This window comes from Bremia lactucae, linkage group LG6, assembly GCF_004359215.1.
Source record: "Bremia lactucae strain SF5 linkage group LG6, whole genome shotgun sequence".
NCBI lineage: Eukaryota > Oomycota > Peronosporomycetes > Peronosporales > Peronosporaceae > Bremia > Bremia lactucae.
Genome location: NC_090615.1, coordinates 6,017,775 through 6,031,950, shown reverse-complemented (window position 1 = coordinate 6,031,950; position 14,176 = coordinate 6,017,775). Strand labels below are relative to the sequence as shown.

At 47.6% G+C, this 14,176-nt stretch overlaps 1 protein-coding gene across 1 annotated transcript; it reads right to left on the bottom strand.

Annotated features, from left to right (window-relative positions):
• Positions 1 to 9,549: 9,549 nt before the first annotated feature.
• Positions 9,550 to 9,799, bottom strand: CCR75_000922 (uncharacterized protein; the record flags this gene model as incomplete). The annotated part of the gene is made up of 2 exons (XM_067959027.1): positions 9,550 to 9,613; positions 9,654 to 9,799. The coding sequence occupies 2 exons, from the start codon at positions 9,797 to 9,799 to the stop codon at positions 9,550 to 9,552; spliced, it is 210 nt and encodes a 69-aa protein (XP_067818492.1).
• Between the last annotated feature and the right edge of the window lie 4,377 nt (positions 9,800 to 14,176).

The following is a 14,176-nucleotide window of genomic DNA, read 5'->3' as shown; positions in this document are numbered from 1 at the left end:
GACCGTCGGCACTTCCTGTGCATTCGCACAGCTGCCAACAGCTGACTCTACAGCTGATTAGTCATCACACTGTGATCTTGTGCAGTCATACGAATGACTCTACCACAAGTGAGGCCATCGCACTCACTCGTAGTACATCCACAGGCTTGTGGATGCTCCAAGACGTTCATCAGATGGCCATCTGATGGAGATGTGGCAGGTATATTTATGGATCGATGCTACCAGCTGGTTCTTGGCTCCTGCTTTATAAGCCAAGGTGAACCTAGGATGACAACAAATTTGTCACCCGAATCCAGTACGATGAAATCATCATCATACTGTAAATCTCTTAATGTGTAGTTAAATTTCACTACGCGTTTCATCACTGTTATCGATGCGCCTATCGCTAGACGCACCGTCGTTCTCGTTGGAGGGATTGCGCGCTTAACATATTTGAGCCCACGATACTCTAGCAAGTGGCGACGAATAAAGTAATTCCATGCCCCACCGTTCACTAGGGCTCTAAGTAACAAATCATTTGTCACTTTAACTTCAAGGTGATGAAGGATACCTCATCGCCAGGTGCAAAGACACACAATAACTGTGTGTCTGGAGCAACTTTCGTCTAGAGATTCGCAAATTCTCTTGAAGGTTGCTGGATCAGTACGGCGTTGCGCCCTACTGACCACGACCGTTTTTATGCGATTCGCCTCGCTGTTGCAATTTCGCAACAATGTCGGACCCGCGAACGTTGCGCTTTCTAGTATTCTGTCCATAAGCACGCTAAGTACCCCTCGGTACTGGGCGTGGGGCACTACATTCCTGAGCGAAGTGACCTAACTTCTAACAGCGATTGCATCTCTTCAATCGCTTATTGTTCGAAAAGCGTGGTCTGTCGCTTTCGACGTAAGAGAGTCCATAGTTTCTGGACCTCCAAGCTCTTGTCGTCTTGGAGGCCGATACGTTGAGACTAGCTCGAGCCAGTAAAACTTAAGTCCTCCTGTTCCGCAACAGATTCAGCTTCTTCAGGCGTATCCAGATCCGAGCGGAACAGATGGGACTTCCCGGGACCATCCGTAAGACCTTGCATGAATATCGCACTGCCGATTTGTGCTTCTTCAGTACAACTCCACTTTGCACGGCTTTAGTGCAAGTGGTGCCACACGTCACTTCATACGTGTAGAGGATGACTTTTTTCAAAAAACTTGCGTTAAGAGGGTTAAAAGTAAACTGTATTTAATATAATTTAGTTCTTCTGTTTATATCTATTTAATACTAACTTAAATATACATTTATACAGAGCATGTAATAAAGTCTTATCCGTCTCTCTCTTTGCGCGTCCAGTGCTGACTGGACCGCGGAGCAAGTAGATATAACGGCCTGTATCAACTAATGGATAAGCTTTCCGAATATTACTATGTAAAGTAATATTCTCCAAATATTCTCTACCTTTTAGATAACATATAAATCAACAACCTTTAAGTGTTAGTTTAACGAAACGATACACCTCGTTACACAGTCAGTGACCTGTTTGAATGCTTAAGCAGTAGGGAAATATGTTATAATTTGCAGTGTTGATGCTTCGGCTAATTGATACAGCTTATTTATACTATATTATGCGGATGTATGATAATGTGTGAGGCGTTGCTAAGAGTGGCGATACGTTAAATGGAAACAACGAATCTATAGAAGTCATTCGTAGCATGTCGGCGACCAATCTGATTGCTTAAGCGTTAAATAGTGAAGTTAGATTTGTAGTATTGTTGGCTTTGGCTGATAAATATAACTTTCTTTTCTTTATTTCTGGAATGGCATGAAAATTTGTGACCCGTAGCATCGAGTGGTGCTGCCTTATTATTGGATTAAGGCTGTCACTACAAGCCATTATAAAATAAACTTCAATTCGCAGTATATTTGGCTTCAGTCAATAATATAGCTTATAAATTTTATTTTCGGCTAAGGCATAATAAATGGTTGATCAGTTAGCTTAAGCGTATCAATAAGCGGAGGAAAGAAACTAACTCGGATTCTTCTAGTAATGGCGAGTGAAGCGGGATGAGCTCAAGCTCACAATCTCCGTGCAAATTTTGCATGTCAAATTGTAGTCTATTGAGGCGGGAATAGCGTGGGCACTCGAGGTTCTTGATTCAGGAGCGACTAACAACTTCTTTCGCGCATCGTGTCTATCATTACTACCGACTCGCGTTCCTGTCCGCGAGAGCCCTGGTGATGTAGTGATGATATTGGTAGATGGAAAGCCTCGTCATCTTTCACGACAAAAATTGTCGCTGCCATGCACTATCAATGGTTCTTAGCAGCAGCGACAACTTTTCTTGGCTATACTCATGAGCCACGTATTTGATTGAGTCTTGAGTATTCCGTGGCTGGCACGATATCAGCCCCAGATCGACTGGTTGTCGCGGTCGGTCAAACCTCGAAAGGGATTCGACATTAGCGAGCTGTTCACACATCTCTTGGTCGCCCCAAGAAACTGGCCTCTAATCGCCGTGGTGGACGGCGCGTCATCGACATGGGCAGTGCATGGCGAGAGCGATGGCCATCTTTGTACTGCTTGCGCAGTTCTTTTAGACGCGTCAGGCGATTCGCGAACTTCGCGTCGCCGCGAAGTAAATCAGGATAGTGGTCGAGCTGAGGCTCACCCCTTAGAAATAATGTGGTCGAGCGGGGGCTCCCACTCGTGAAAAACGTGGTCGAGCAGGGGCTCCGACATCATGCGACGACGGCCAAGCCTGCAATGCTCCCGTCAAATATGTCCGGTACGAATAATCAGGACCTTTCTTACCTTGGGGGGGGGGGGTGATACCGTGTATGTGACCACGACGTGACCGACTTGGCGTCGATCCACGCCATGGAGTACGTGGAAGGCAGCTCACGACGCTGTCAATTTGTCAACGTCGGACAGCCACCTCGCACTGCTCCTCCATTACACGGCTTCCAGGTCTGTCTAGGAAGCATTTCCTGCGCACCTTAAGACGGACATAATTGATCAAGTGTGCTTGGACACAGAGAAGGGTACGAACAGCATCTTATCACTTGAAGCGGACGAGTCTGCTCTACGTCCCAAGAACGCTGAGCCAAAGTCAGCGTGGGAAGAGCAATTCGCAGCTCAATCTTTGGACGCTTTACGCTTATCATAACCCAGCCTATCAGATCGTCTGCGAATACGCAGACGTTTTACCACACAAAATCCCGGCTGAACTCCCTGCTGATCGGGGAGTTCAAAACGAGGTTGACCTCGAACCTGGGTCTAAAATCTGCGTGACGCGGCAGTGGCTGCTGCTGCGCTATCAAGTCAAGGCGATAAACGATGTCTTATGAGGCTGCTGCAAAGTTGGCCATAGGCGCGAGAGTGTCTCGCCCCATTCGAGTCCTACCTTCTGTGTGAAGAAGGCAACTGGCGGATAGCGTATCTTCTACGCCTTTAATAGGCTGAACCATGCCACTATCCTAGCGCAGACATCGATTCTTAGAAAGGACATGAAGCTGAACTCCATGCCTAAGAGTGCCAATTATAGTACCATTAACCTGACCGATGGCTTTAGCCAATTTTTAATGAGACAAGTGATATTCCCCTAACAATGGTCAGCACGCCGATCAGAATGCTCTGGGAATGTTTGGTAGTGCCACAGGGCCTGAAAAACGCTCCCGTCACATTTAATCGCATGGTGCCACATGTGCTGAGACCACTTCGCGAGTTTGCGCGGAGCTACTTCGACGAAATTGCTATTCATTGTCGCGCTGAAGGCGACCTCAGTGAAGTTGACTTACATTTAAGAAACTTTAAAAAAGTACTTCAAGTGGTGAAAGACAACAAACTTTACGCAAATTCGAAAAAGTGTGTTTTTTGCGCACTGGAATTTCGGTGCTCGGCTGCTTCGTGAGTAAAGCAGGGATTCGAGCTGATCCTGAAAAGGTTTTTATCGATCTGCTCATGGCCAACACCTACGAACCCCAGATAGTTGCGTCAATGGTTTGGTTTAGCCAATTTCTAAACAAGTACACAAAGGATTACGCTGGATCTTTATAGCTATAATCGTCTCTCCCAAACAAAGACGACACGTGGTCGTGGCGTCCTGATCACTAGGCCGCATTTGAATCCGTGGAGGGGAGCCTGGCTTCGGCTTTAGTATATCTCTTGCCGATACGAGCCGAAGCCATTTCATGTCGTATGCGATGCCATCGATTTCGCAATCGGCTGCACATTCATGCAACTTGACGACGACGGTCATGTAACGGTCGTGAGCTATCGATCACGACAACTGAAACCTACCGAATAGAATTATTTCGTCCACGACAAGGAATTATTGGCAGTGCGGTACGCTGTCGTCAACTTGCGAGTGCATCTCCTCGGAAAATAGACCTTCGCGCTAAATACTAATCACGCATCATTGCGTACCGCAACAAAAAGCCCTCATCTGTCACAACGAATGGCTCGCTGGCTTTATTTTTCTCTAAGTACAACGTCGTCGTTTACTACAATCCGGCCAAGAATAATATTTTTGCCGATGCCCTGTCGTGACATCCTGACTATAATTTTCACCTGGACTCGTGTCGTCAGAATACTGACGACGATGATGACGACAGGTGTGCGGCGTGTGTGTCACTAAATTTAACTCGAGTCGCTCCAGTATTGCCTCTTCTCGATGAAATTGTAGCGGCTTGCGATGACGACCCCGATTATATTGACATACTCGCGTATCTACGACCCCCCAACGATGCTTTAGTGGGTGCTCTATCATGCTCGAAGCGTTATCACATCACACGTTACAGCTAAGACGGAGAACTACTGTTGTACAGCATCGATCGTTTTGCTGAGCCACGGACGGAAGTTGCCAACGATCTGATATACGAGCTTGGATTATTCACGAGTTCCATAATTCCCCAGCAAGAGGTCATATGGGCCGCATTTAGACTTTCGCGGCCGTTTTACACAATTTTTACTGGTCTCACTTATATAAATGGGTGCGGAACTGTGAAATTTGCCAGCGTGGAAGCCTTCGTCGTTTGCTCCCCTGCGACCACATCTTTTTGCCTCGGAGTCATAGCGCTGGATTTCTATGGACTTCATCTTCGGCTTTCTATCCGACGACAAAAGCCGCACGAGCATCCTAGTATTCGTCGACCGCTTCAACAAAATGAGTCATCTAATTTCTTTTATGGCACAAATTACCTCGGCCGAGACCGCGGACACTTCATCGACGCGGTATACCGCCATCATGATCTTCCGGAATTAGTTGTGTTCCAACGCTATCCGTGGTTCACTTCCGCCTTCTGGACTAAATTGTTCGAGCTTCTCGGAACAAAATTGCTGATGTCGACGGTGGTCATCCGGAAACGGATGGGCAAACTGGACGCGTCAATCGCGTTGTCGAAAACGTTCTTCGCAGCTACGCGAAAGAATTTATGAATTAAGGCTCCTTCCTATTGCTTGCTGAGTTTGCGCTTAACAACGCAGAAAACGCGTCAACGGGCTTGACGCTTTTCTTCGAAAATAATGCGCGCGACCTTCGAGTTCCCGCTCTTCTTGCTGTGAATAGTTCCACGGCGCTTCGTGGCTCCACCCTGGAGTAGGATATAGCCGATGTCGAGCATCCAAAATTATCGAGTGCAGCTCACGCCATGACCAACGCTAATGTGGTTACACGGTCGCAGGTGCAACAACGGATCTCGACGCCCCTCAAAGTGGCCTCACCGACATTGATTGATCCGCTATCGAGAGCTTGGACGTCCTCGACACCGCCTTATTTGGCTAATTACGTGCCGCGACCGTCGGCGCGTCCGATCAACGACGTTGCTTCAAGCGACATCATGCTGCAGCGGCAGTCGATATTCCGATTTGTCCGGGATACACTTTAAAAATCTGTGGTCAAATTAAACATTTAAGGTACTTAAAAGGATTAGAGTCTCGATATTTCTACGCCCCTGTGATTGCTCCCGACGTTCTACCTAGAACGGGCCCCTGAAGGCGTACCTGTCAGCTACAATTTTCGTGTCTGCTCAGCAGGCTAGTCAGTGGCGCGTAAATCGGGCGTCATTCCTTGCGAGCCTGTTGCTGAGCCGACATTGGGCGAAACTAAGATCCAGTTTGCGGGCGATGAGTGATATGGCGCTCCAGCATCCTTACACGCTCGAGCAACTCGCGATTCGAATGACGGATCTCAGTCGCCGTCCTCTCTTCTTGCGCATGCACCCGGTGGGCCGTCGCGATGGTAATGCGTTTGTCCTTGTAGCCCAGAACGATGTGGACACCGCTACAAACCGGGCTGCTGACGCCTCAGGTGGGAAAAGAGTCGCCCCACCTTGATTTGAGCGTCAGCAGCCCGATTTGTAGCGGCGTTCACATCGTCCTGGGCTACCAGAAAGAACGCATTACCATCGCGACGGTCCACCTCATCTTGTGGATCTGCGGGTGAGCCTCGCTAGATCGTTGATCGATCGCACTCGGATTCACCGAGTGCGTCCGGTCAAATGGCATATGGGGAACGCGCGTTCCGATCGCGCGTCGCTATCGGGTTCGCTGGTTGGGCACTTCTCCGAGGAAACTTATATGGGAACCTTGCTCTTTCCTTCTTCGTGACGTTCCGGACGTCGTTCGTGAGTTTGAGACCAATTTGTTATTGGTCGTAGAGGCCTCGGTTAATCCCGAGGCGAGAAATAATCACTACGACGTTCCGGCGAATAAACCGGCTCCGACGTGCGAATGCAGTCTTCGCCTCACACGAGTGAGTCGCAACGACCCGTTAATGACCCGGCGGACTCGGACTCCGCTGTCGGCGGAGTCGACGCAAGCCTCACGAATAGTGGAGGCTTCCTTTCACCAAGGCTACGCTAGTACTTGCCGATTTAAGCCTGTTTGATCTCGCTGAGGGGATGTCAGCTCTCCATGTTTGCCTAGTCGGTCTAGGCATGATAGAGAAAGAGAACATCACTCGCCCACGTGGACGAAGCAGAGGTGGTCCTGGTATCAAGCATTCTCACGCCACTTTGTCGCGCTGAAGAAATGATCAGCGCGGAAATTCTCCCTGCGACTAGCCAGCCGACAAAGCTGCAACCGCCGGACATAATCCGATTTTTTCGCCGGATGAAGGCACACCACGATGTCTGAAGCTCATCGTACCCGACGCCGTCAATCATTTTTCCACGAAGGATGCCGAGGCGCCGAAAATAATCTCGCATGGAGAGTCCGGAGTATCCGCTATGGATAAGTCATACAGCGCCCGCGGCCGAATCTCGGCGTCCACTATGTGACGCATGCGTTTCCGCGGAAAGTCCTCTGCGGCAGTCCGCGATTGCTTTCACCTCGTTTCGCCATCGTTACTTGGGAACCTTTGTCTTCGTCGTCTCTTGATTTTGCCTGTGAGCGCCCACGGTGCGTGAGTGCTGTCTTGGAGGGTGATGTAACGGCCCTTCCTGTTACATGATATTAAGTTTTACACACATGTTACTTAAGTAGGGTGCAATACCCGGTTAGCGGGTGTAGCACATCGCATGTTTTTGTGATATTAATGGGGAGCCAGACCCAATATAAGCCAGTAAGATGTCGGCACATACATGGAAGACATTCATAAGGTCGGGAAGTCTTTTCATACTTAGGGTTTCCAGAGTTCAACTTTATATATATTAGGGACTTACTAAACGCTCTCTCACGTGCACGATGCAGCCAGGTAACGTCGTTTAAAGCCCGTTACATCGCGAGTAACAAGCCAGCTATGTAACACTAGCGTCTGCGAACACGTGAAAGGGCTTGCCAAAATCAGGAAACGACAAAAGAACTGCTTCAGCAAACGCACGCCGGATTCCGCGAAATGTATTGGTAGCCAGGTGATTGGAACCTTGGAGCTGATAAACGATGGAGTGGTTTGCATTGGGTTGTCTTATTCGGTGGTAGTAATCAATCATTACGAGAAAGCGTTGAAATTCTTGACGGTTGTAGGGCACATCAATTTGTTGGATTGCTGTATCTTTTTAACTTGTGGATTTACACCTTCTGCAGAGAGCGTGTAAAGGGGTGTATCGTTACATAAAATTAACACTTAAAGGTTGCTTATTAATATATTTATCTGAAAGATAGATAATATTTGGAGAATATTACTTTACGTAGTAATATTCGAAAAGCTTATCTATTGTTAGATATAAACCAATAAATTTACTTGCTCCGCTGTTCAGTCAGCATTTAGCGCACGCAAAGAAAGAGACCGGTAAGACTTTATTACATGTTTGTATAAGTTTATAATTAAGTTAGTATTATATAGATAGAACAAAAGAACTTTAGTATAATAAATACAGTTTACTTTTAACCCTCTGTAGAACAAGTGTTTATAAGAGAGTCTTCCTCTGCACGTGCTAGTGTACGTGAATTGACATGAGGCAGTGCTAAGTGGACTTGTACTGAAGCAGTACAAGTCGGCAGTGCCCCGTTACAGTGCGTGTATCCCAAGTAATTAACTTCCTTGCGGAGGATATGACACTTTTGGCCGTTCGGAGCGACACCGTACTTGGATAAACGCTCAAATACTATGCGCAAGTGCTCTTTATGGTCAGAGAAGATACCAGACTATCATCAAGAGAAAAAATTACGAATATTATATCACCAAAAATTTGCTCTATACACGCTTGATTTTCGTCTGATGCCAATAAAATTCCATTCGGTAGTCTCTTGTACTAATATTTTGTTAAACGGTAGGCAAAACGCAGTAAGCGGGCGTTTTTTCTCTGCGAGAGGTCGCGTATAGTATCCCATGTTAGCGTCAAACGCTGACATACATTTTGTGTTGGACAGCCGCATGAGCACTTCACAAATCCGTGGAACGTAAACGGACTGCGTCGTAGGTACTTGTTTAATCCCCAAAAGTCAATCAGAAGTCGCAAAGTTGGCAAAAAATGTAGGTAACGCAATCTCCGAGTCATAAATTTGCTCGATTACATCGGCGTTGATCATCGGCTGGATCTTGTCTTTTGCAAAACGCAGTAATCAGGCGACTTTTCTTTGCGAAAAGTCGGGCATAGTATCTCGTGTTGGCGTCCAAGGTTGACTCGCATTTTGTGTTGGACAGCTGCATTAGCAATTCACGAATCCTTGAAAGCTGCGTGATATGGGATATGACTTTGCGTACACTGGCTCGTAATCTTTAGAAAGAGGTAGCTTGTAGTTACAAAACTGCATACGTTACAGATGTTCATCGCATCGCTCTTGATACTGCACTAACAGTGCAGAAAACGCCGAGAGCTGCTTGCTTCGAGATGATTGGGCAACAGCTGCTCAGGCGGTACTGCACTATCTGTTTGTTTTTAATTTGGCGGAAAACTCGTAGTCTTTTAGGGGTCATCCATCCCGGCGTCACTGAAATCACTGGTGTTAAATCTGAGGTAACAGTCATCTTATTGCACGACTTTGTCTCTGAAATTGATAAGCCCAAGCGCGTTCATTAGTTCGCGGCTGATTACCAACTTGTCATGACTGTCATCGATGACCTCGAATCGGTGTGATAACCGTTTCTGACTTCAATTGCGGTAAATAAATTGGAATACGGTTGGACTGCTGCTGGGGACCTAGCCGTTTATAGTCTCAAAGATAGTTGGCGGCGCGGCGATAAATTTGCGGCCCAAGTTTACACTAGACGCAAGAATTGCGCTGTAAATGATATTTGACGCACCGCTGTCGAGAATGGCGTTTAAACCCTGACCGTCGCGACTTAACTTCACTGCAATTCGCAATAGCGCGCACGTCTGATGTCTTCGTTTCTTCACGAGACCAAACCAGCTTTAATACTTCATCACCACTAGATGTGTCCGAGTCCATCTCAGGCTCCGAGTCAGAGACCTTCTGAATGCGGATATATTTGTGTCCGAGTCCATCTCAGGCTCCGAGTCAGAGACCTTCTGAATGCGGATATATTAGTTTTTGTGGGTTTTGTTCTGTACTGGTTTCACTTCAACCCGCTAATGCTCTTCACTCTTCTTCTTAAGGGCGAAGCAATCGGTGGTGTTGTACGAGACATCCTTGTGATGCGAATACCATTTTTCGTTCTTGACTGCGCCTTTGGGTCATATTTCTTATCTTTTCAGGCTAACTCTTCTGCGCCTCGCGACGTGGGTTCTTCTCTCTGCGTTATTTTCGAGTACAACAATTAAATCTCCCTGAACACTTCTCACGCGTCAGTTGCAGGCCTTCGGCCTTTTCAAGACGTGAAAAGTACCGTAAAAGCTACCAAGCGTCGAATGAGACACAAGTCAACTTCTTACAGCGCTATGAGAGAAAATATTCAAGTGTTCGCCGAGCTCCTCCAAAACGCAAAAGTAGTACCTGAAGTACAACAGGGTTGTCATTTCAAGCGAGGAATGATACGTACATGGCAGGACAAGTTGACCTGCACCGGAGTGGTGTAGGATCCGTTCATCGCATCGTCCACAGCTCGTCGTCAAGGCCTCACTGTAGTCGTAGGAGACGAAATGTGGAAGTCGTCAAAGGAACTGTTTTTTTGCGACTGCAGCGAGATCACCCTCAATTCATGCTAAGACCTTAGTAAAAACAATTAGTAGGTAAGACTTCATCTTAGTTAGTTAGAACCGTCCTCTGCACGTCTTGTACGTGAGGTAACCGAGGCACCTTACCTTCACTTGATCAGTGTAGGCTGGCTAGTACTGTTGTCAGTACGAGTGAAAGGTGCCCGTTACACCTGGAAGCACTTTGAAGTCCGTTCAACAGCCAACGCACATTGCCATCCAGGCAAAGCGACTCAAGCATCGCCGGTCTCTTTCTTAGAGCCGCGAGTTTCACAAAATTTTGTGATGCACCCGAATCAACTAGAAGGGTCATCATCTGATCACAGCCTCTTGCTTGAGTGCTATAGACCAGCAGGGTTGAGATCTGAAATTTCGAGATCTTAAAGACTATGGTACTCATTTGTTCCACAATTTTAAACTTAGGGGTAGCTTCAGAGTCCGCGTCAGTAGGGCACCCCGCCCCTACTGCGGTCCTTTATTTCCCGACCCCTCAGTGGTCGATGCAGAGCTCATACGTCTTGCACGCTGGCTCTTGCCATCGCCCTAGGAAGGGAGTCGTCTTGCTGGGCATCTTTGCCCCAGCAGGGACCCTACCATAGCAGCGAGCCATCATATGGCCGCGCTTGCCGCATTTATAGCAGACAACGTCTGCATTTGCCCAACTTCATGAGAGTGGCATCTGACCTCAGGCCGACGGCTTATACCAAGCTGCCGCTGAGGCACTGTTGTAGAATTGCTCCTCAACTAAGGCAATTTGGATTGCCTCTTCAATCGTCGACGGCACCTTTCTGAAAAGGGCCTGTCGCGATGGGCCATGCCCTAGTCCGTTCATAAACGTGGGCACCTTAATGTGCTGCGGAATCGGACCTACGGCAATGGACACCGACAGCGAGCGCATCTCTTGCACATACTTTAGCAGAGATCGCTTCGCTTGTCGCGCTCCAAAGAAGCGCGCCTGTAACACCACTCCGTTGTTCGGCGGCTGGTACATGGCGCGAATCTTTTCCTTTAGGATCGCTTATGTAGGGAACGCCTTTCTGTCCGCCATAAGCGCCGAGTAAGCCCACTCTGGGGCCTTACCGCGCAGATGCGACATGGCGTACGACACCATTTGGCTGTCGTCCTCGATGAGCTGCGCGACACCGCATTGCTCCACGGCTAAAACAGTCGACAATCGTGTGCGCTGCAGTTCCATCGAACTTGGGCGGGTCCATCCTAATTGGCCTCGGCTGATGCGGCCAGGGAGTGAGCATCTCAACAGTCCTATTGAAAGCCTCGCTCCGAGCCTGCTCATGCCTCAGCCTCATCCTGAGTCTGAGTGACTGACTCCGCCGCACCATGGCTTTGTGCCTCAGATGCGGCTCTCCGCTGCCCGAGCACGAATGCTTCAAACTGCTTCAGCTGAGTAACATGTTGCTCAGGAGGACTGCCCAGAAGCCTGGCCAGGGCTTGTTCACCAAGTTCCTGCGCCATATGCCCTGCCAACTCCTGATGATGTTCGGAGAGGTGGGGAAATGAGCCCAATCGATGATGAGGCTCATCGTCACGTAGATACGCAGATGCGGGTCAAGGGAAGGATTTCAAGGGCTACCAAGTGTAGGCGGGCACGTCGTAATGCGGCCACCCTCTCGCTCGCCGATACATTATAGTGTTGTCTATAGAGATGACGTTTTTTATTAATAAGAAAAGTTAAATATACTTAATACGATAAGATATAAATCAGTCTGAAAACTACACTCTGCTTAGTGAGTACTCACGTGAAGCCGGATTACCGCTCCTGTAACGATATTTTACTAGAGTACTTGGTGTGCTAAGTAAGGTTGCTATAGCGCCCACCACAACTACCTCACTGCACGCAAGAGAAGCTGATTTAACCGCTTTCTCGCTGTGGTAGGGTGTGTGGCTAAGTTATCGTTCTTGCGTAACGGATGACGCTAGCCGTCATCCCTCCTAATGTGAATGCACTCATGTGCATAACGTACACAAGGGTTGGTCACAAATGTGCACCACACCCGAGTTGTAACGGGGCACTACGACTTGTACTGCTTCAGTACAAGTCCACTTCGCACTGCTTCAGTTGCGAGTGGTGCCTTACATCATTTCACGTAGACTTGTACGTGCAGAGGAAAACATCTCCTTAAGGTAACAAGCTTAAAGAGGGTAAAATAAAAACTGTACTAATATGATTAAGTGTCTCTTCTTTCTATCTGTTATCTCTAACTTAACTACAACTAATACTTAACATGCAACTGAATTCTTATCTTATCTTATCTGTCTCTCTCTTTTGTTTATCTCAACAGCTGATTAGCCTGCGGAATAAATAGATATAATGGTCTGTACCTATTCATGGATAGAAATTCTGAACATTACTATATAAAGTAATATTCTCCGAATATTGTCTACCTTTTAAATAATATATTAATTAACAACCTTCAAGTGTTAGTTTCATGTAATGATACACCCCGCTACATCACCCCTCCCTTAAACGACAATCACTCTGACTGTCATTGGGTGGAGTGGTCAATATGTGACCACTTTTTTAAAATGATGTTGATTGGTCAAAACCATCATTTTATAATTTCCATCGCATGAAGAATCAACTCATGCGGGGTGACGATAGTGCTGCGCCTTCGGCTGCGGTTCATGCAGCCGCGGGTGAGCACTGTTATCTCTTGCGGCAGACGGAACGTCTGCCGTGTATCTTCTACTCGCACAACACTAGATGTTGCGAGTGCACGTGATTCACCACGTGAATACGACCCCTCTTTGGAGGTCGACTACGACTGCGAGTCGGACGAAATGGCCGACTCGCGGAGAATAGAACAGTCGCCTGATAGACGTCAGGCGGCTGACTATGAGCCTTTAAATGAGAGGGCTCATTCTATTAGACGAGTTAGTAGTCTATTTGGATCCGACGATGAGGATGATTTACCTGCACGTGTATCTGTGCAAGGTGACGACGATGGCGCAAGCCATCGTAAGAAAAGTTCTTGTGGTACCACTGCTTCAGTGGGTACCACTCAGGGGAGTGAGACAGTAAAATGTCTCATCTCGCCCCTGAAAAGCAGCCGTGGCTTTTGCCAGAACGGCTAATCAATCGCTTGTCCGGAGAGACTACTCCTCACAATAAATATCCCTTATTTATTGCGACAAAACTACATTTCCTTGATCCCAGCGCGAAGAATTTTCGCGCTGAGGAAGATTTTTATCTCGATGCTTTTCTTAAGCATCGATGGTTTAGTGGCAACAATAAGCAAGATAAAGGCTCGCTTGTGTAAGCCTGGAGCGCGTTCATTCGCAATGTCAAAGACATTGGACGCGAAGCCTGGCTTCAAAGACTTGACGCGATTTGCGTTAAGTTTGAGAAACGAGCTCCAACCGATGCAAGGTATAAATTGCATCGGTTGTCACGTGAGGCAGGACTTCCATGCCTCACGTGGGGTGATCCCTGTCCATGTTGTGTTGACAACTCGAAGAGGGTAAAAGGGGATGTCTATTCTCTTTCTTCGCCTTGGGGAAGGGCTCGCATCTCTATTGAGATGCGGGATGCGATTGACGTTTTGCAATCAATCTACAAGCGCCAGGGGCGCTGATTTTCCGATGGGCCTTCTGAACCATCGGATGGGTCTCGTCATACTGACGGACGAGGCCCTCAACGTCAGCAACCAGCTGG